The 23,765-nt window shown below is 39.5% G+C and overlaps 1 protein-coding gene and 1 long non-coding RNA gene across 12 annotated transcripts in view; one reads left to right on the top strand and one right to left on the bottom strand.

The window, feature by feature from the left end:
- LOC139354775 (serine/threonine-protein kinase GE16371) overlaps nt 1–23,765 on the bottom strand; it is a 135,422-nt gene that overhangs the window by 77,711 nt on the left and 33,946 nt on the right. For 3 of the 11 annotated variants that reach the window (XR_011605629.1, XM_070999020.1, XM_070999021.1), the window contains exons 2-5: nt 6,862–7,465; nt 5,773–6,802; nt 5,568–5,713; nt 5,350–5,499 (exon numbers count right to left, since the gene is read on the bottom strand). Coding sequence is in view for 9 of the 11 variants with exons in the window: in XM_070999020.1 (XP_070855121.1) it covers nt 5,350–5,499; nt 5,568–5,713; nt 5,773–6,802; nt 6,862–7,464 (1,929 nt within the window). In the remaining 2 variants the exon portion in view is untranslated. Of the gene's footprint in view, nt 1–4,802; nt 5,288–5,349; nt 5,500–5,564; nt 5,728–5,772; nt 6,803–6,861; nt 7,466–23,765 lie in introns of those variants that run through there. The other 8 variants (XM_070999018.1, XM_070999019.1, XR_011605630.1 and 5 more) reach the window with 7 other exon arrangements.
- On the top strand, nt 10,570–11,548 carry LOC139354780 (uncharacterized). Its single transcript, XR_011605637.1, has 3 exons — nt 10,570–11,129; nt 11,190–11,356; nt 11,413–11,548. It is a non-coding gene; the product is annotated as an uncharacterized lncRNA (long non-coding RNA).

The raw sequence follows: 23,765 nt of genomic DNA, 5'->3' as shown, positions 1-23,765 counted from the left end.
CGCAGAAGCACTCACCACAGAGGACACCGAATGCGACAAACCTAAGTTTTGCATAAACTGCAAGTATGACATAAACAACCAGTTCAATCACAGCCCACTAGATAAAACATGCCCCGCCTTTATAAAACAAAAAGAAATAACAACAATAAAAACCCTACAAAAAGTTGACCACAAAACCGCCCCAAGAATATATAATATGCGCCACATCCATCAATCTACTCCGTACTCCAAGATAACGTCCACCAATCAACCTACGACCACTGTAAGCGAAGCCCAAAAGACTGCCAGCACCCAAGCACCTACCAGCACAAGCACCAACCGTCAGTTAAGGTCATACACCGACATCATGGATCACCAACCCACCACTTCGTCCAAACGCACCGTCATTGAAGAAATGGAGACTGAGATTTCATCAGATTCCACTACGACCCTCCCAAAAAAGAAGATGACTGAATCCGACCGTAAGCTTAGAAGCCAAAATAATAATAAGCCAAAGATAAATCAGACAAATCAAAGCCTATAAATACCAACGAATTAAGTAGACTAGCCAATCACAACAGCTCTGAGGAAGAACTTTAAGTAGATATATAAAAAAAAGACTATTTAAATAATCACCATGGCATTAATCCTGCAATGGAACTGTAACGGCTACATAAACAATTACGACCAACTACAATTATTACTTAAATGTTATAACCCAAAAGCCATCTGCCTGCAAGAAACCCATTTACATTCCCTTAATAACATTCCCATCCCTATCAACTTCACTTTCATACATAAAAACACATCAAACAACTCCCACGGTGGAGTAGGAATTCTAATCCACAACTCAATTCAGAACGAAGAAGTTAATCTTAACAACGATTTCGAATGTGTAGGAGTTATTATTCACTCCAAACAAAAGCTTCGTCTCATATCGACTTACATTGCCCCAAACAAGAATTTTGAACTACGAAATTTGGAAAATATGTATGGTAATCCCAATGAAAATACCATCATTGCAGGTGACTTCAACAGCTGGCACCAAAGCTGGGGATCGCCTAACAATAATAGAAAGGGATGTACGATTTTTAAATACATTTCACAATCTACCCTAATTACCCTAAACGATGGCTCCCCAACCCATTTCTCAACTCACCATACAATGACACATGTGGACCTAACAATAATTACCCCGAACCTCGCCACTCAGACCAAATGGAAAACCGATCATGAACTCTTCGGTAGTGATCATTTTCCCATCCATATTAATCTTTTTGATAATGAAAATTCCAGTAAAAGCTAAAAGATCCCCAGATACAAACTTGAAACCGCAAACTGGCCCCTCTTCACATCACTCACAGATATTTTTCACAACAAAAGGCCACCAAGCAGCCAAATAAATCAAGAAGCCGCCAACATTATAAAAATAACCCATCAAAGCGCAAGTACAGCAATCCCGCAATCAAACCCAGCACTTAATAAAAAGAAAACCGTCCCTTGGTGGAACACATCCCTCGAACAACTTAGAACCAATAAAAACCAATCGTGGTACTTGCTAAGAAGAAGTATATCTCTCGAAAACATCATACAGTTCAAGAAAAACAAGGCTTTGTTTAGAAGAAAACTGAAACAAGCAAAACCCAGCTCTCTGCAAAAGTTTACTACAGAAATAAACCCCAATTCAAGTCACTCAAAAATCTGGGCAAACATCAATACATTCTGCGGAAGAAAAACCAGAAATGATATACACTGCTTAACATCCCCCTCAGATCCATCCATAAACATTATAAATTCAGAATCCATAGCCCAAGTCATCGTCACTCACTGGTCAGAATCGTCATCGGACTCTAAATTTACCGATTTATTCCAAACTAATAAGAACAGAGTCTACTCAATGAATTTATCCCACAATCCATCACCGGAAGCAATTTCAATAGAATCTAAAATCACATTGATTGAGTTCAAAGCAGCTCTAAAAAGTCTCAATGGAAAGACACCCGATCTTGATCGCATATCATACCCAATGCTTAAAAACTTCAGTCAGCCATAAACAAGCCGGTTAATAAATTTATACAACAAAATCCTAGACAGCCACATCCCTCAGCAATTTAAAAACAGTATTGTAATACCGATCCATAAACCCAATACTCCCAAAACATCTGTAACCTCGTATCGTCCCATATCGCTCAACCCTTGTCTTTCGAAGGTGCTAGACAAAATCATAGCAAACCGACTCTGGTGGCTTGCAATAAACTGCAAACTCCTCGATAGTCGACAGCTCAGTTTTCGAAAGGGCATGTCCGTATCTGAATGCCTAACTCTGCTAGACTACCGGACTACCGCAGCCCTATCAACCAGAAGCCACATTTCAATTATTAGTCTCGACTTCGAAAAAGCTTACGACAAAATAGGAATTCACGCAATAATAGACGAGTTACAGGGATGGAAAATCGGACCAAAATTGTTGAATTACGTAAAGAACTTCCTAACCAATCGCAAGATAAAAGTCAAGGTGAGCAACTCTTTTTCTGAAGACAGACCACTGTACAATGGGATCCCTCAAGGCTCACCACTGTCCGTAATTCTCCGCACCATTGAAGTCCATAGGGGATTCAAATTCTTTTCCTATGCAGACGACTTCACTATACTGAAGAAAATTCATAAAAATGTAAACACAATGTCTATAAACAGCCTATTCACAGACATATTAAGCTGGTGTGACTATTCAGGAGCGAAACTCTCTGTGCAAAAATGCAAACATCTGCATATCTGCCGGAAACATAGGTGTAATTTTACAATCACATCACAAGCATACCCTATTAACCAAGCTAATTCCCTTAAAATCCTTGGCCTTACCATATCAAGTAGGTACAGGTGGAAAGATCACATAGACACTCTGGCAGTAGAACTATCAAAAAGACTCAACATAATTAAATGGTTAGGCAATCGTAGATACAACTGCGACACCAGATCTTTTATAAATACAATAAACGCTCTCTTAATGTCCAAGATTGACTACTGTCTCCCATTTTATGGGAATTGCCCTCTCTCTTGTCTAAGAAAACTCAAAACTATCTACCATGCAGCTTTAAGACTTGCTTTTGGAGCACCACGCACAACTCCAATCAATAACCTTCTTATTGAATCCGATATTACACCTATCGAGATTAGAATTGAGCTGACCACTGCGCGGATTTGTAAGGTTTTCTCATTCGCCAAAAATACGCCACTTCAAACCGTCCTTCAAAAGATAAAGAACGCCAAAAGAACACCCAGAATCCCTTCAATCCTACATAAAGCGTCAGAATTCGTTCTCGAAAATGGAATAAACAGCACTTCAGTTAAATTAAGGAAACAGAAACACCCACCATGGTCCTTCTCAGAAGATAAAATAGACACTACATTACACAACTAAATCGAATACTCCTGCAACTGTTTTCCAAACAAAATTCCTCTTCCTTAAAGAACTCTACAATAACTACGCATTCATATACACAGATGGATCCAAGTCTGGACACGGAGTATCTTATAGCATCACTACGGACACACGCATCATTAAAGCAGCACTCCTACCAGCACATAGCTCTATCTTCACGGCAGAAGTGGCAGCTATTTATGCAGCGTGCGATTACGCTGTATCACAAAAGAAGAGATTCGTCATTTGCTCGGACTCACTATCGTCACTGCAATCAGTAGCCAACATAAGCAACCAATCCTTCTACACCGCTCGAATCAGAGATATTCTCAACAGCCATCAGTCGTACATAAAATTATTGTGGATCCCAGGACACACAAACATAACTGGAAACGACACAGCTGCCAAGGAAGCTCACTTATTTCCACACCTCTACGAAAACAATTACAACTACAAGGACACACAATTATTTATCAAACAGAAATTCAAAAAACAATTCGCATCTCTATGGGAAAATACTTCAGACCACTATAAACTTATAAGCCCCAACAAACTATCTCTAAAAAATTACAACATTAAAGCAAACGATATTAATCGCCAAGACTTGGTTAAGTTTTCAAGACTAAGGCTGGGACACTCCAAGCTCACGCACGAACACATGATAAACAAACAAGCAGCACCGCAATGTGAGCGCTGCAACACATCAATTACCATCAAGCACATTCTCCTAGAATGTCCTCTCTTTCTATCGGAAAGAAACAAATTCCTACCCTCAAACCCGTCAGAACTCCTTACCCCCAACACCCCCAATTTCATAGCTTCCATGAATTTCTTAAAGGCAATAAAATTATACCATGTAATTTAAAACCTAGACATAGTCTATATGTAAAAATGTAAATTATATATAACAAACGTAGCTTAAGGCCACAGTAGCTATAACTACAATGAAAAGCATAGGCTATAGGTAATTTCTCAATTGCCTTTTAGTCTGAGAATAAATAAATAAATAAATAATCAACATCGATGACTTTTACCCCTATCCAATCAGTCTGCCTTAGACGAAGATCGAACGGAACCGCACAAACGAAATACAAAACTGGCGCAGAAAAACACTTGATAAAGAAGCCTTACGAGGAATTCAGTTTCAATCGGAATTACCAGTTGTTCGCAGGTCATGTCGAAATACGAAGTTTACAGAATTCCTCATCTGGGTACTAAAAGTTATTATATATCTACCGCAAAACAAGTTGGCAGTCTCTGATCCTGACATTGGGCTGTAACTCCCAATTGCGTTTACTTGTGTATGCTGATAACCCCGTTAAGTTTCCCAGTCATTACACGACACTCAGTAGCAGAGAATTCACCTAATTATGTACATAACTGGAATTTAGGAAATGCTTTCGGCTATTTTCGTCAGTACTCTTGAATGGTCGTGTTTAATTTGTAGATATAGTTACATGAATATTCACGAATAGCGATTGCGGTTAAAAGTACAAATAAATAAAGGCTTTTATAATAGCTTTTTAAGATACATAATAAAAAATTTATCCCGCATAAATACTGTGGAGTGGAAATGTAGTTTATGTAAACATTCTACACAGTCACAATTCATCTACTATAATTTTTGCATTCGTTTTGCTCATTTTCCATCGTCCAATAATGATCAAGGATGTCTTCGCTTGTGAAGCGAACGTTTGGATCTGACTGCAGCATATTGGCGATCAAATCACGTACGCCGTCACCTACATCGGACCAGTATGGATCTGGAAACTCGTAAATGCCCGATATAATGGCGTCAAAGAGTGGTTCCTGTTGATTGTCGGGCGCCACAAACGGTGGAAACCCGCACAGTAGTATGTACAAAATGATCCCAGCGGCCCACACGTCGATCTTTTGGATGCAAAAACGGGAATATTTAACTTACTTTATGACGATTTAGTTTAGTTTCTCACCTTTAAGCCATATCCGACTTCTAACAATATCTCTGGCGCGACATAGGTGGGGGTACCACAAACGGCAAAAAGAAGATCGTTTACCTCGCATGCTAATCCAAAATCAGCGAGTTTTAGTTCAAGGACGTTTCCATGTTCATCTAGTTCTACCTGTAATGTGAATGGTTTTAATCATTATCTGTATAACAGATGATTAATACAAATTACAAGGCTCCTACCAGGAGGTTCTCAGGCTTAATATCTCTGTGCACAATGCCCATTGAATGCAGGTATGACATGGCTGACGCCAAATGCCTTATCATAATTCGCGATTGACTTTCTGAGAAACGAGTGGCCTGAGTTATTGCATCGAACAGATCGCCACCTAGAATAATAAAACTACTTGTTTTAGCTGGTAGAAACTGTACAGCAATCAACGCTTACCACTTACATACTCCAGTACAAGATACATATTTGAATGTTTGTCCACATTCATTATAAGTGATATTATATTCGGATGATCCAACTTTTTCATGACTCGTACTTCAGCATCAATGTAGTGCTCCTTGCCCTTGCATTTGTTTTTATCAATTATTTTCAAGGCATATAAATTTCCCGTTTGACGGTGCATGATCTTTAGGACAATGGCAAAGTTCCCATCGCCGATAATTTGTCCCAACGTGTAACTGTCCCTTATATCTACTGGCAAATCATCGAGCTCTATGCCAGGGTTTTTAAGTAAAGCAGCCTCTCTTTGCTCATCGGGCGCGGGAGCTGCTTTAAATTCCTCCGAATCCACCAACGGGGGATAAGCCTTTTTGCTCTTGATAGGCATCTTGGGCTTGGGTCCCTTGTAGGTGGTCCCTGCCGTCCGCAGGGTCTTGCGTATGACATTAATAGCACGCTGCTCCTCCGCTTCCAACTTAAAATCCTCCGCAGTGTTGATTCTCTCTGTCCCATATGCAAAGAAAATATCATCCGGTCCAAAAAAATCAGCGAGTTGAACCACCGATATACCTGAAAGGGTAAATACCTTTCTAACATATCCCGTATCTAGGCGAACCACTTGGGTAATGGCGGTCAGAACGTGTTCGAAGCTTGGACTGTTACGCTTGTTCAACAACAAACGCATAATGTGGCGGGGCTTAGTACCATTACGTATCAGCGTAACTATACGAGGATGAACCACAGTGTCACGGTTGATAAGACGGGACGCGTTCAACGGAATCCTATTGTCCGGTCCTCCGCCACATACTGTAATTGGTCCATTGCTAATTGCTAATGATCCATTTTTTAAGGGAGAGGCGGGTCTATAATTTTTCGCCAATCGCTGATTATTTGATCGACTGTTGTTGGACAACGTCAAATTAACCAAAGGCTGGGAGCCAGTGTTGTATTCCACCTTCTTAAATTGCTCGTTATTGCAGGAACAAACGTAACTCTGACCGTCCTCCAACTCATCGAGAGTGTTTATCTAAAAAAGCAAAAGCATGAGACTATATGAGTGTAAAGGCAACACCGAGGAGTACGCACCTTTTTCCCACACATGCTGTATATTGTGCGAACAGCCCCAGGTATCTTTACACTCTCCTCAAGCAACCGGGTTAAGTCTTCATAAAGACTCTCGAAGGATCGGTACCGTTCATTGGAGACAGGTATTGTTATGCCGGAATAGAAACGATCCCCATTGCGGAAGAATTTGATACGATGCGCTTTGCGTGCCGGAGTTCGGCTGCTCGAGATACGCTTCTTAATTTGGACGACGGCGGGTGCAACTGTCAAGGATGCCATCGCACTAGCAGAGCTCATCGTAACACCACTTTCCATTGTTTTGGTTCCGGGCGTGGCTGACGTGGTTGAGGAGTCGCCACTTAACGAGCCATTCCTTTTTCCCACACTTTTATTGCCTGTTAAAGAACCGTGCCAGTTCTTAAGTTCATTATACTCCTTTTCCAGCTCACAGGTTGAACTATGGTTCAGGCGTTCAATGATAGTAGCCTCGGAGACAGCATTGTTGGAAATATTCTTCTTTGATGTGACCTTGGGCGAGGCAGGTGCAGATGTCGAAGCTTTGAGGGAGGAAAGCTCCGTGACAGTGCAATGTAGGCTGTTCACCGTCACTGTATGGACTTCCATACTGAAGAAAAACGGAAAAGAAGTTAAATACTCAATAGAGCTTGGTCAGATAAAGCAATGTACTGCTCTCTCTTCTTTTTGTATGATCTCTGGACTGCGTGTTAAAGGCATTGTTAAATAATTAAAGAAATAAAAAAAGTATAAAATCCAACTAAAATAAAAATTTAATCAAAGTGTTGGTAAATAGTATCAAAATTACTTGGGCCATGCTACAATTATTTTAGTTAATTAGAAGAACACAAAAAATGGATTTTAGTTTTATATAGATCTCTTTAGTAGTAATATAGCACGTCAGAGTTTTATACATTAAAAAATCAAAACTTCAAGATGAAGCAGGAATAAAACTGAACACAACAAAAACAATCTAGCTAGGTCCGATAGATATTTCGAAACTAAAAGTCTTCAATAGCTATATAACTAGAATGATATTACCGTCTATCCAAATTAACAAAGATGTTGGCTTTCTCTGAGTCAAGACACACTATGTTACGAACTTCCCATTTATCTGTATTGTTTTTGTTGTTATAGCAACTGGTAGAAGTCCACCCAACCTTGACCATTTTTTGCGGGCTTACAATAACACATATATTTATATTTAATGGTCCTTCAATTCAAGGTCGCCTTCTTGCTAATACCCTACAACATTTCCGTTCGACATGACTCTTTTTGTAATAAGTTAGCAGTTGTACATTTTAAATCTGTACATTTTATTCATAATATGATCAGTACAAACAAGTGGCCCTACGACACCAAGCAATGCTTGTTACGCGCGAAACCCTTCACCGTTTTGGGCGAGTAAACAAAATCGCGGACAAAGAAAAAGACAATATTCGATCTATTGTTAGAAAATTAAAAATACGGGTCAAAATACGAGTAGACAAGATACATAAAGTAAAACTAATTAGTTACTAGGTAGGATAGTATTATTGATTTAAAGATAGGAAGTGAGGCGGTAGTAGATATAAGGTGATATAGTCGATTACATTCATTGCAAAGTATATGCATTGCATAATTAGAGATACAGTGAGATATACTAAAGGAATTGTTTCTAGTGAATCTATTTGGCGTATTAAAATGTAAGTAACTGGGGACTCTCCACATCACCATGAATAAGATTCCTAATAAACGTAATACCAAGCATAGTTCCACGGTTAGCTAATGATGGTAAGTAGGATGGTAGTATTAGGCTAGTATCCCAGTTGAGTCTCCGTAAGGCAAATATTAAGAAGTGTTTTTGCACAGACTCAATCCGGTCTGTATGCACCCCTTGTTGGGGACTCCCAGCAGAAGCTCAGTACTCAAGAATTGGTCGAACTAATGAAATAAACAATCTCTTTGCGACATAGGGATCATCGAATTCCTTCGACCTTTTGATAAATGCAAGCACGCCCCTGGCTTTACTTACCATAGGAGTAATGTGATCAGAAAATTTAAGTTTGGGATCCATATAGACTCCAAGGTCGTCAGCATGCGTTATCCTATCTAACACACAACCACTCAAAGTATTAGTTTAACAGTGAGGGCTGACACGAAAAAAGGTCATTAGTTTACACTTGGAACCATTTAAATTTAATTCATTGTCCATGCACCATGTTATAAATACATTGAGATCAGATTGCAACGCTCAACTTTGTGCGGGGTCAATATTTTGCAGGCACAACTTCACGTCATCTGCGTACATAAGTACACGTGACTTCGTTAAGACTAATGGAAGGTCATTTATAAATAAATCAAACCGTGTTGACAAGAGGAAAGAAGAGACCTACAACTGTGTTGTAAATGGGGTGTTATAATGTTCTTCTTTTTTATGAAGCGGGATAACAAACGACTCCTTCCATTTGTGTGGGAAATCGGACGTTTCTAAAGACAAAGTAAAAAGTTTGTGCAATGGTCTGCACAAAGTCTCAGCGCAATACCTAAGCACACATCCAGGGACTCCGTCAGGACCCGGAGAGTAGACTGGTTTGACCCTTTGCAAATCTAAAAGAAGTGAGCTTTCACTTATAACAGGGCGAAAAATAAAGTTTGGTTTAGGCATGTCACATCAAGTCCTCCAGATCAGTCTCACCTGGAGGACTTGATGTTAAATAGGTAAACCACCTGTGCAAAAAGATCTGATCAGTGTTTGCTTCCGAATTTTCACATTTAAGTGATGATGGGTAACTAGAAGATTTAGGCTTTGTGTAACAAAATTATAAAAATGTTTTGGATCCAGTGTAAACTAGGTCTTGCAACAAGCCTAATAGTTTTTATAACACTGGGCGTTAAAATCAGACCAAGCACTTAAGTATCGGGAAAAGTCAGCTTGTTAAGCTCTTAATTTTATGTAGAGTCTAGACTTTACATTTTTAAGTCGTGCCAGCTCTTTGTTAAACCACGGGGGTTGGTTTGAAATTTTAGGATAATACGTATGAACGCATGTATCAAAAACTTCGTTTAATACGTTATAAAATATATTAACCGCTTCATTTATATTAGTACATAAGTACAGATTGGACCAATCCGAGCAAGCTATAAGGCTATTAATGAGTACAAAGTTCGCTCTACGAAAGCACGGGATGCGTTTAGCTGACTTTTCAGATAGTTCATACACTTTAGTACAAGTGTCAATAGTCAGCTCTAGCGTTGGGTGATATGGGTCTTCTGGTAAAGTAATTTCAGAGGTTCTAGCTATGCAGACACAATCTGGACTGGAAACAAAGCATAGATAAAACATGATTTACTTGAGACAATGAAATATCAAGCAAACCGTCAAGAAAATCATGCTGCGTTGAAGGTAACAATATATTTGAGGTTTCGACTGTGGACCATGTCGCCTTGGTATATTAAAGTCACCTAAAACTATTAACTGATCCCTATCTGATAGTTTACTTGAAATAAACTGGATAGCGGACAAACTATTCGCATATATTGGGAATTCAGATGACGGCGGAATATATGAACATGTTATGTATATAGAAATACCCGGAAGGGATAGTTTTAGTTTTTTTCAATGTCATTTATTTCGTCGGACGTTATTACTTCAGACGTTAATTTGGAGTCAACTGCAATTAAAACTCCACCTCCACGTCGGGACGGACGATCAAGCCTGTAAGTTGTGTACTTACTTGCAAAAATTTCGGAACTTAGAATTTCCGGTTTTAACTAGGTTTCTGTAAACACAATAACATGGGAAGATAAGGAAAAACTATCAGTATACAATTTAATCAACTTATTTTGTAAACTTCTTGTATTCTGATAGGAACGCTTGTAGGGGTGTGAAATTATTAGGAAAAGATTCTTGTATTTTTTTAAAATATAAAAGAGCGCTACTGGTTCCGCAACCTGGTGGCAACCACACATCCTAGAAAATACTAAACGATAATTTCGTATTTTCTAACACTGCTTGTCAGAGGGCTTGCACCCGCCATTTGCGTTTTTTCGTTCTCTTATTTCTGATCTTTCGGCCAAAGCACACGCGTTTTAAATCAAATCGAATTTTGCAAAGAAGTGCTAAGTCCACGTGTGTATATATATATGCACCATATCGGGCTTAATAACCGCCCAACAAGACAAAAGACTAATAAGTAAACCACCACAAAGCTATTTCCAAACGCCCAAAGTGGCTGGCGTAATTTAGCTGGCACCGATCGCAACATCCAACTTATAGTTGAAAAACTAATTAGGTGAGCATAGGGAATTTAATATTTTTCAATAATTGTGTACTAATGGATAAACGAAAGTAGGAGTGCGCAGCGCTATTTGATCAAATCGCCTGGTGCTCGTTTTGGCCCACTCTGGCTGCCAACACGTGGAGCGGGACTACTCGAGCCGAGCCACATACAGTTTACCAGTGCAAATTTAAGTTTCGAGCCAAGCTTTCCAACCGTTGTAAGACGAAGGAAAACTTAAGGTAAATAAAAGTAAACCCAGCCTTGACCAGTTAGTTTTTATGTTTGCCTTTCCTAGATTGATACACGTGTTGTTCGCCATATTCTCCTGACCAGTTGCGAGTAACCTAACCCCGGACTGATGGTTAGCCATCGACACGTCCAACACGAGCGTATCACGGATAAGCAGACACCCGGGACTCTTGTTCTAGCTGTTGAATCTGCCGCCTCGCAGCTAAGGATTCACTCCCGATCTCGGCAGCCGATCTGACTGTTGCATCGCTTTTGTAGTTTTTAGAATAGATTTAAATTTTATAGAAATTAAGCTTATTACACGGGTACAGTATGTATATTTGGACTTAGATTGACTGTTAACTAATAATACTTTGTAGTTCACTCAGCATACACACATCCTCGTTTACACACACCGTCCACAGGCCTGTCGACTGCACTGGAAACAGATTTAAAGTATTCATGTTGTAAGTACGGCATAGCCGACCGTCTGTTAACATCAATCTGAGCCAAGTAATATAACTATTGAATAACTATAGATTCAAGTTTCGACACCCGTGCTATTTTGTTGAAGACTACCTTTTTTCTTTTTAAAACTTAATTGTTAACGTAAATTTTTGAATGAAGAACATAAATGAAGTCATTTATACCCATTATATGGTTAATCTGCCATGGGCAAGCTAACGTTAAGAAAATCATAAGCAGCCGCCATGGGCAACTTATCTTTAATTGAATTTTGGTACGTATTTGAGAATGAAGTATAAAATGAAGTGAATTTGTTTGCGAATTGGGACACCTGAAGTAACTGTGCATCAGTAATAAGGGCATTGACCACATACGCAAAGCGAGCCTATGCAAGGTTGGGTGGGTTTTTTGAAGAGGAATTAAAGGACATCTGCCATTCCTCACACTTAGTATAAAATTAGATTCTTTGAGCTTTGGTTTAGTTATTCAATACCCTACTCTGTCTACTATTTAAGTTTATGTGACGGCGCGGTTCTCTAGGTAGCAAAACCCCACTCCCATTTTCCCTGAGCACAGCCGACACTGTAGGCAGAGTACGCTGCCAGATAGCCGCACACATTGCCGTGTTCGTTAAATATTCTTTGGCGCCCAACGTGGGGCGATCGGAAATCAGGAAAATACCGTATCTTGAGAAGATAACAGAGTTAATTTTTCGTGTCGCTACCCAATGCAATATTCTAAAGTAAAATCCAATTTCTTTTGTATAGTTTCCTAATTTGAGCCTTAATGTGATACTTTGGAATTCAGACATCGCGCGTTCTTGCAGGTGCTGAACCTAGATTATGTTATCGCTCAATCCTAATTCCCATATCAAAAATAAATGAATTGCTTCGGAATGTGAGATTTGGGGAAAAGCTCGAATTCGCACCAAACAACATTATTCTTTTATTAATCACATTCGATACACCTAAGAAAAGTCGTTAGAGATTTACTTTGTTGGAAATTTCTAGCAAGTACTCATGATTATATTTTTAGAGATCAAACATTAAGTTATTACTGCTTTGAGATTTGTTTAGCTGAATAGTTTTTGGAAAGACACTCAGCAGTAGTGCACTTGCTTCCTAATATTAAAAGTCTTTTGCTCAACAGAAACCCTAATTTTATATTAATATTCATTTGATGCACGGTAACTAAAGGATAGTCCCAATTTTAAATCAGAGTTTTTTATATTTACAATATTTGAGAAATTATTATAATACTACAACATGTCAGTTCAGCCTATTCGAGACGAGGTTGCAGTCGAGTTATTTGCAATGATACTATGGTAATAGATACTGAACTTGCAGAAACCCCTTGTAGACATAAATTTCACAGAACATGCGTGGTACTGTGGTTAGGAACTAATGAAACTTGTCCGCCTTGTCGAAGTGCTTGTACCCTGGTACAACTGATAACCTTTCCTGCTGCTCAACCGAATAGGTCTACTAATGATACTCACCGTTAACCGAACTAGACCAAACACAAGAGCGAATTCCCATCAGAACTCAACGAATCAGAGAGCACACTCTAGCTTGAGAAGCCAAAACACAACACATAGATCAACTGAACGTTCTATCATTTCCGAAACTCGAGTACAGCAGTTAATCACAGACTCCTTAGAAACCTTTCGCGTTAGCATGGTTGCAGCAGTAGCGGATGAGATCAGTAATACGATGCGAAACTTTCAGTTGGCTAATAATTCCCAAAATCTGCGAAAAATATCCCTGTAGAAAATCCTGGTAACTTAAATCGATCCAATGCAAGCAGAGTTGATAGTAATCAAGGCTCTTGTATACGATTGCCTTCAGGTGATCCTTTGACACAAGCCGTATATCGTCCTGACAAAGTTTCAAGCGTTATTTCTAATTGGAATGTGAAATTTACTGGCATGGCAAATGACATGCCTGTTGAAGACTTCATCTATAGGATAAATAGTTTGACTATACAATGTCTAAACGCAAACTGGAATTTGCTATACCAATTTGCCAACGTACTATTTTCCGGACCAGCTTTACAATTTTACTGGCGTTTCCAGAGAACTTCAAGTGAACCGAATTGGTTTCACCTGTGTACAAGTCTCCGTGAACGGTATAGAGAACAGCGCACTGACGAAGAGATTAAAGACTCTCTTCGACATAGGAAGCAGAAAAGCGGAGAAAATTTTGACGATTTTCTAGATGCTATCCTAACGATTGCAGATGCTTTCCGTGAGCCTATGTCCGACAGTGAACTAGTTACTAACGTTAAAAAGAACCTTAAACCTGAATTACGACTAGAATTATTACATGTTTTGACCCCAAACATTGCCTCCTTAAGAGCAGAGTGCCACAAACACGAACGATTTCTCATTAGCATGGCAGGTAGATCGGCAACCCGGCCTCCTCCAAACCGGCGATTTGTAAATGAGCTAGTGCAGGTTGAAGAGAATTATCAAACATTGAACGACGTAGAAATAAATGCGATGCGCAATGCTGAGCGTTATAAATGTTGGAATTGTGAGGAAACCGGACACAGATATCATGATTGCCTCAAAGCCAGACGCATATTTTGCTATGGGTGTGGTCGTCTTGACACTTATAAGCCTAGTTGCTTGAAATGTAATCCCCCGTCGGAAAACTCGTAAGAGGATGTCCATCAATTCTGACTGGTGGATATCCTGTTTCAAACTCAGCATCAATAGTAGGTATTAATCATCTTCCATCTTCTATTTTAAGTAACTCTCAACCTGACTCGACAACATATAACCCAGAATTAGACAAACCCAACAGTATGTTAATTAAAAACACTACAGAGCCCTCACGAAACTTTAAAATTATCCCCTACCATGAAAGAGTACGTAACTATTATCAACGCAGAGCAGAAATATTTACACTACGAATTAATTCCGCCAACAAATCTCGATCGGCTAATCGAATGTGTTCATTTTGGAAACAGCAGCGAAAAATGAAGAAATATGTCGTATCCTCTATTGTTAGGCAGGACAATGACAACCGTCCTTACATAGCTTTGGAATTATTTAACAAAACCTTCTTGGCCTTGCTTGATAGTGGAGCTAACAAATGCGTAGTAGGTGGTAAATTGGCTAAGCTTATTCCTACAGATCATCCAGGGTTAAGGAAGTTAAAATGTTATGTTCGTACAGCCGACGGACAAAATCAAAACGTCACCGCTACCATTGTCGTTCCGATTCACTATAACTCCTTATCTCAGTATGTAGAATTTTTAATAGTACCCAGTATTAAACAAGATATAATCTGCGGAATGGATTTTTGGAAACTATTTGGTCTTCGAATATCCAGTCCAACGACTATTTCCGAAATTTCTGACTCCAATGATTTAAGTGACACAGTCTTGCTTAATGCAACCGACCGAAACCGATTACAAGCTGTTATCGAATTCTTTCCATCGTCTGAAAAAAGTGGTTTACGTAAAACAACCCTAATTGAACATCATATTGACACCGGTGCAGCAAAAGCAATTAAGCAAAGATATTACAACCTATCTCCAGCCAAAGAGCTTCAGTTATGCCAAGAAGTGGACCGCATGATGAGTCTGGGAGTACTAGAAGAAGCGCCCGCGTCCTCATGGTCTTCTCCGGCAGTCTTGGTCGTAAAACCAGGCAAAGTGAGAATTTGCTTAGATTCTAGGAAGCTTAATTCTGTTACAGTAAAGGATCCTTATCCTACTCCTCTTATTGAAGGTTTACTAAGTCGCTTACGTCCAGTACACTGCATATCGAAAATTGATTTAAAAGATGCGTTTTGGCAGATATGTCTAGACGAAGAATCGAAACCAAAAACCGCAATAACTATACCCAACCGTCCTTTATATGAATTTACACGAATGCCTTTCGGACTAACTAATGCTCCGCAAACACTTTGTAGACTTATGGATAAATTAATACCTTATAGAATAAAATCACACGTGATGGTATATTTAGATGACCTATTAGTCATGTCTTCAAGTTTCGAAGAGCATCTTTCTCATCTGGCCGAAGTCGCTACGCAACTTCGAAAGGCAGGTCTTACTATTAATATCGCCAAAAGTCAGTTTTGCTTAAAGAAAATGGACTACTTAGGGTACATTGTTGGAGAGGGAACTTTGCAAGTGAATCCCAATAAAGTAACCGCCGTGTCCAACTTTCCTGTTCCAAAAACCAAACGTCAACTTAAGAGATTCCTCGGGATGACCGGTTGGTATCAACGGTTTATTAACCAATATTCGGAACAAACCTTCCACCTAACCGAGTTGTTGCGAGGAAAAGAATTTCACTGGAATGATAACACCTAAGTTTCGTTTGAACAATTGAAAAAGGCTCTGACAACTGCTCCATTATTAGTACATCCTAATTACGAAAAACCGTTTATAGTGCAGTGTGATGCCTCGATCAATGGTGTGGGAGCGCTTCTAGCTCAATGTGATGAAAACGGAATAGAACGCCCTATTGCATATATGTCTAAGAAGCTTAATAGATCTCAAAGGAATTACTCTACTACGGAACTTGAATGCTTAGCAGTAGTTTTAGCTATTAAAAGATTTCGAATGTATATTGAGGGTCATGAATTTACTGTTGTGACTGATCATGCAAGTCTCCGATGGCTCATGACGCAGCAAGACCTTCAAGGAAGACTTGCTAGGTGGGCACTCAAACTTCAAGGATTTAATTTTAGCATAGAACATCGTCGAGGTAGTGAAAATGTAGTAGCCGATGCCATTTCAAGATCTTTTGAATCGGATGAAGGCCTTGCCACAATTGATATCGATGTTCTCCCAGAAATTGATGTGGAATCCGAATTCTTTCAATCCTCCAGCTATTCGCAACTTAAAGAAAAGTTAACGAAGTCTCAACTACCGGATTTTCAAGTAATAGATGGTTTTCTTTATCACCGGGTTGGTTTCTCTAACAGTTCCTCCGAGCATCCGGAAGACTCCTGGAAGCTTGTGGTTCCGGTCGAGCTTAGAGAAGGTGTAATCAAGGCAGCTCACGATCAGCCGTCTTCTTCTCATTGCGGTATAGCTAAATGTTTGGAAAATATTCGAAGAAAGTTTTACTGGCCGCGTATGGTTGTAGACGTTCGCAATTACATCAAAAACTGTGAGATTTGTAGGACTACAAAATACCCCACGCAGAAACTTAAACCACCAATAGGACAACAAATTGTTAGCGAACGAGTATTTCAAAGACTCTATATAGACTTTATTGGTCCCTTCCCAAGGACGAAAAGAGGTAATATAGGAATCTTTATAGTACTCGATCATCTATTGAAATTCACGTTTCTTAAACCGGTAAAGAAGTTTACAACTCAAGTCGTCGTGTCATACCTGAAAGAGGAAATTTTTGATTGTTACGGAACGCCTGAGGTTATAGTAAGCGATAATGGTTCGCAATTCAAAAGTCATGAATTTTCTTCTTTTCTTTCTAAGCATGGCATTACCCACACTTGCACCGCAGCCTATTCGCCGCAGTCCAATGCCGCAGAAAGAGTTAATAGGTCTATTAATGCTGCATTGAGAGCCTATACCCGATCCGATCAGAGAGAATGGGATAAAGATCTTAGTAGTATAAACTGTTCTCTGCGTCGTCATATACACCAGTCAATAGCTGAATCTCCATTCTTTGTTGTTTTCGGGCAGCATATGATTTGTCACGGAAAAGATTATAAATTACTCAAAAATCTCAATTTGCTTAATGAAAGTTCCTTACGACTAAACCGACAAAACCAATTCTCTACGTTACGTTTTGACCTCCAAAAGCATTTAGACAAAGCTTATGAAAAGAATGAGCAATCCTATAACCTCCGATCTAGGCCTCGATCTTTTCAGGTAGGAGACGAGGTACTTAAACGAAACTTCGCCCTAAGCAATGCCGCCGACCACTTTAATGCTAAGCTTGCACCGGTAGGAATAAAGGTCCGTGTCAAGCAAAGACTGGGAAACTCTCTCTATTTACTTGAGGATTTAAACGGAAAGGAATTAGGAACATATCATGCAAAGGATATTTGGTAACAGTAGACACCCTTTTTCAGGTTTTATCTTTGTCATAAAGACTAAAGATTAATCCTGTGCTGTAGGGGTGTGAAATTATTAGGAAAAGATTCTTGTATTTTTTTTAAATATAAAATAGCGCTACTGGTTCCGCAACCTGGTGGCAACCACACATCCTAGAAAATACTAAACGATAATTTCGTATTTTCTAACACTGCTTGTCAGAGGGCTTGCACCCGCCATTTGCGTTTTTTCGTTCTCTTATTTCTGATCTTTCGGCCAAAGCACACGCGTTTTAAATCAAATCGAATTTTGCAAAGAAGTGCTAAGTCCACGTGTGTATATATATATGCACCATATCGGGCTTAATAACCGCCCAACAAGACAAAAGACTAATAAGTAAACCACCACAAAGCTATTTCCAAACGCCCAAAGTGGCTGGCGTAATTTAGCTGGCACCGATCGCAACATCCAACTTATAGTTGAAAAACTAATTAGGTGAGCATAGGGAATTTAATATTTTTCAATAATTGTGTACTAATGGATAAACGAAAGTAGGAGTGCGCAGCGCTATTTGATCAAATCGCCTGGTGCTCGTTTTGGCCCACTCTGGCTGCCAACACGTGGAGCGGGACTACTCGAGCCGAGCCACATACAGTTTACCAGTGCAAATTTAAGTTTCGAGCCAAGCTTTCCAACCGATGTAAGACGAAGGAAAACTTAAGGTAAATAAAAGTAAACCCAGCCTTGACCAGTTAGTTATTATGTTTGCCGTTCCTAGATTGATACACGTGTTGTTCGCCATATTCTCCTGACCAGTTGCGAGTAACCTAACCCCGGACTGATGGTTAGCCATCGACACGTCCAACACGAGCGTATCGCGGATAAGCAGACACCCGGGACTCTAACTATAGAATAACTATAGATTCAAGTTTCGACACCCGTGCTATTTTGTTGAAGACTACCTTTTTTCTTTTTAAAACTTAATTGTTAACGTAAATTTTTGAATGAAGAACATAAATGAAGTCATTTGTACCCATTATATGGTTAATCTGCCATGGGCAAGCTAACGTTAAGAAAATCATAAGCAGCCGCCATGGGCAACTTATCTTTAATTGAATTTTGGTACGTATTTGAGAAAGAAGTATAAAATGAAGTGAATTTGTTTGCGAATTGGGACACCTGAAGTAACTGTGCATCAGTAATAAGGGCATTGACCACATACGCAAAGCGAGCCTATGCAAGGTTGGGTGGGTTTTTTGAAGAGGAATTAAAGGACATCTGCAATTCCTCACACTTAGTATAAAATTAGATTCTTTGAGCTTTGGTTTAGTTATTCAATAGTTCCCTACTCTGTCTACTATTTAAGTTTATGTGACGGCGCGGTTCTCTAGGTAGCAAAACCCCACTCCCATTTTCCCTGAGCACAGCCGACCCTGTAGGCAGAGTACGCTGCCAGATAGCCGCACACATTGTCGTGTTCGTTACAAGCTGAAGAAAAGAATATAGTTTTTTTGAGATAGATGAGGATGTACAGCTGTGTTCACTGAAATAGCAGTGCCTACGACCTACACGTTTACATTTGAAAAATACTATTATAAACACAACTTTGAAACCAAATTTAGTTATAACAGCTTAATATATTTATTTTTAAATAATTTAACTACTTGTTCATCTTAGGTACTTCAATATTAAAGAAAATATGGATAATAACAAACAAAAAGGACTGCTTTATGGTGTTCATTGAAATAGCAGTGCTAAAAGAAAAATATGATAAAATCCAATGTAGCTTTTATATAACTTATTCCAATAAATAACGATTTGATTACGATCTAATATTTTGTTTAATAGCCGTTATTGGCTATTACAGCCTCACACCTACGTGGCATGGAGTCCACTAAGTCCTCGCAACGTTTGCGGGGAATCTGGCCCCATCCCTCCTGCAACACTTGCCAAAGCTGCGGCTTAGAAGTCGGGGATTTCTTCAACACATATCGCTTAAAGTTCTCCCACAGGTTTTCGATCGGATTTAAATCAGGGGACTGTGCTGGCCACGGCATTACGTCTATTTGGTTTTGGCTAAACCACTCCTTGGCCAATTTGCTGGTATATTTTGCATCATTGTCCTGCTGAAATGTCCAAATTAGGGGCATTTCATCCTCAGCATAAGGCATCATAACGTATCTCAATATATTTACATACACCTGTTGGTCCATGATACCATCGACCACATGTATGGGGCCCACACCGCTGTATGTGAAACATGATTTTAAGGACACCATGCTTAACGGTCTTAAGCGTATAGTTTGGGTGGTACTCGGTGTTTGGTGGTCGACGAACATACTGTCTTGAGCCTGTTCCACCAAATAACACCAGCTTGGACTCATCTGTCCAAAGGATATTACTCCATTTGGATAGTGGCCAATTCAAGTGGCGTTTGTCAAACTCCATCCTGGCTTTGAGATGTTTTTTACCAAGTAATGGCACCTTTCACGGGCTTCGCGCATTTAAATTTTTGTCCAACAGTCTTCGGCGAATAGTCACATCACTGATTCTCAAACTCAGGTTCGCTTTTATATGCCTAGAGGATGCAAAAGGATTAGTTTTGCTGAAGCGCACTATGCGCCGGTCCTTTAAAATTGTGGTTTTGGGTGTCGCGCCTCGTTTTTCGGGCTTCCATTCATATTTTACAGCATTGGCAAAACATTTTTTAAGCTCAATGATTTTTTCTCTTTCTCCCTTGGAACAATGAGGCTCTCTTCCCACTAAAATAATTTTATTCCATAGTTATTGTGTATTGTCGTATAATTTGTAACAATGATCTTAATTAAACTCACTTTTCACCAAATTACAAAAGTTTTCGGCACTTTTCGTGGGAGAAAATCAAATACTGCTATTTCAGTGAACAGCCAAAACGTTGTGCTCGTGTGTAAAAATATGAAAATAACCCAAAAACTAACCAGATCTAACGGGACTTTTACTTGTTACTTATCTCTACGATCCATTTTACAAAAAAAAATTTACTAACAAAAAGGACTATGCTAATAAACCGTTATATAGTGTTGCTTCTGTCGCACTGCTATTTTAATGAACACAGCTGTAGATATGGATGGCTCTTTAAAGGGATTTCCAACTTCGTACTCTTTAACACAAATGCCTACAGGCAAAAAATTGGCTGAGCACATAGTTGCAAAATGTAAACAGGGAACACCGATCTTAAATGATGACACTTTCCTAGCATATGGAAAATTAAAACGTTCAACCTTTAGATCATCAATCTGAACTTTGTTACGGATATAGGTCGAAATGTCCAGGGATGAAAGGTCAGGATTCAGCCGAGAAACAAAACTTTGTTTCCGCTGCGGTATACAGGTGACTGTGGCACAGGTGGCTGCTCTACCAGCTTCAGTCGGTACTCCAGACGTTAAGTCAACATGCGGCGTTGGAATTATTATTGTATTATTTATAACACATTTTTCGGACGTCTCACGTCTCGCGTCCTTTGCATTCGGAAACCGAATCTTTTTTAGCTTTCGACCTCAGTACCATTTGTGCGGCACCTGAGATCGACTGCTGTGCTGCAGACCCCGTATAGCCAGAGAGAGTTTCACTAGCGGCTACCGTGGGTCTATCGAACGCGATCTTTTTACGCTTTGGAGAATCGGGCTCACATAGCATACGGCTAGTTAGCTACGACTCAAGCGTCACATGCAGATCCGGATTAATTCCGTAACAGTGCTTTTTGTAAGCCGCCTTATAGAGAGTGCCTGGGTTTCATAAGCAATGCATTCATCACAATAGTAGCGCAAGCCACTTCTCGTGTCGATTCTCACTCTAGCCGCTCCAAAAAGCGTTTTGAAAAAAAGAGTATTAGAAAAAACAATAACAACAAACACTGCACAAAGATTAGACGTGCAAACTAATATTGTTAATTTAAACACAAAACAATCATTATGCACACGCGAAGCGTTTGTTAGGGACATAACAAGTTATATAAATGTAGAAAAATATGAATTAAACGCCGATGGTTGGTTTATGAACAAAAATTCTGAAAAAAACACGACCGTTCACAATAAAGCATTAAAGTTTGCATAATACAGTGTCAAATCCTATCAAAATGTTTAGCTTTCATTTCTTACACAATCTTGAGAAATTTATTAGTTCCTAAATTGTATTATATTTTAGTTACTTCTAAGGACATGGTAAGAAATCGTGAGAAGGATGATGTGGGAAGACAATATGGCATGTATTTATAAATAGTACTATATAAATTGGAATAAATACATGCAAGTAGCAGTGTATAACAATTAATTAAGGGCATATGCATTGAGGGATGATAATATATGTGGGGAACACATAATTTCAATCGTTACTGTTCTTCGGGCAAAAACAGAATTGGCGTATGATTTAATAAAATTAAAAAAAAAAAATTAATTCCATACATTTTTTTTTGTTTTTTTTTAAAGACCCGAAATAATTTCAGATCTTTCTTTTTGGTTGTACATTACGTTATTTTACATTTACTATACTTTGATTTCCTTATACTTTTGCCGCAAAATTAAACAAAAACCAATGGTTGTTTTTTTTTCGCGTGGGATTCCACGGCTACTCTTCCCACCCAACCGAAGGGCCGCTGGCGTGTGTCGTACGACACAAATTGGCGAGATTATAGACGCGTAGAAAAATAAATATTTGGTTCGCGGAAAAAAAGTAGGATCTAGTTGTGTGCTATTAAATGTAACATTCACCGCTTAAAGAGAGGCAGAGAGTGCGATTTTGAGATAATACAATCTATTATAGTCAGAACATAGGTTAGGTTAGGTTAGGGCGGCTGTCGGAATATGGTTCGACACACTTAGACCTCTGTGGGTCCATTGTGATACCGCATGATCTCGTTTTTCCTTCCTTCCTCCATATATTGTAAGTTAAACCTGTGTTAAGCTGATGAGCATGTCTTCCACCCGGAAGATTTTATAAAAGCACTTATGTTTTTAAGATTAATCTCCGATATTTCGGTAAGATCATCGATGGAGGGGTTTCCTAAGTGTTTCAGTCTGAATCTGCATAGGACCGTTTCCACTTCTTCTGCAGAAATCATTTTTTGGGGCTTTAAGCCTGCCGGCATGTGTGCCGACGAGCCAGTGACCTGTACGAGCTCGAATCAGCATGCCATACTCTGTGCGGCTGAATTTGAGTTGTTTCGAGGTTTATTTGTTTTTTATCACAGGTTATGTCTGGTGAGAGGTACGACACTGTGGTGCGTTTTGCCAATGGATGTTGGATAGTTTTTTAAAATAGTTTTTTATATTCAACTTGCAAGTTGCCATAAGCACGACGTTCTCCTTTTCTGGGAGGAGAGGCATGATGGTGCCCTGCCTGGCTAACTCGTCCGCTATGCAGTTGCCTGCGAGATCCCGGTGACCCGGAACCCATATAAGGCTGATAGTATACTGACTAGCCTTCTAATTTGGAGCCATCTGTATAGAAACAGATTGCGTCAGTCGTGCCCAGTCGGCCCTGCTCCCATTGCTCTGTCTGGAATCAGGGCCTCAAAGGGTGTGTGACTGTATTCAAGGGATTTGCATAGATCGATATATCATGCTGGAGAATTTTAGCATGGCCATAAAATTGGGCTTTCCACCGCCCGGTATCCCTCAGTCGAATAGCTGCCGATTTGGCCCTTTTCATGCCTTCTAAGTCCAGGCTAGGGAGGTTCAAGATCGCGTTCAGCGCTTTATTCGGGGTGGTTCGAAGGGCTCTACTAAAACACAAAGCCGCCATTCGCTGTACTTTGTTTAGGGGAGTCAATATGCATTGTTTGTGTAGAGCGGTCCACCACAGAGCCACTCCATATAGTAGGATTGGTTTGACGACTGCTGTGTATATCCAGTTGACTATTCTAGGGGACATTCCAGATCCTAGCCCAATTGC

Source organism: Drosophila suzukii, unplaced genomic scaffold (assembly GCF_043229965.1).
Source record: "Drosophila suzukii unplaced genomic scaffold, CBGP_Dsuzu_IsoJpt1.0 scf_22, whole genome shotgun sequence".
Lineage (NCBI taxonomy): Eukaryota > Metazoa > Arthropoda > Insecta > Diptera > Drosophilidae > Drosophila > Drosophila suzukii.
Note: the sequence above shows the minus strand (reverse complement) of the source record. Positions and strands in the feature narration are given on the sequence as shown.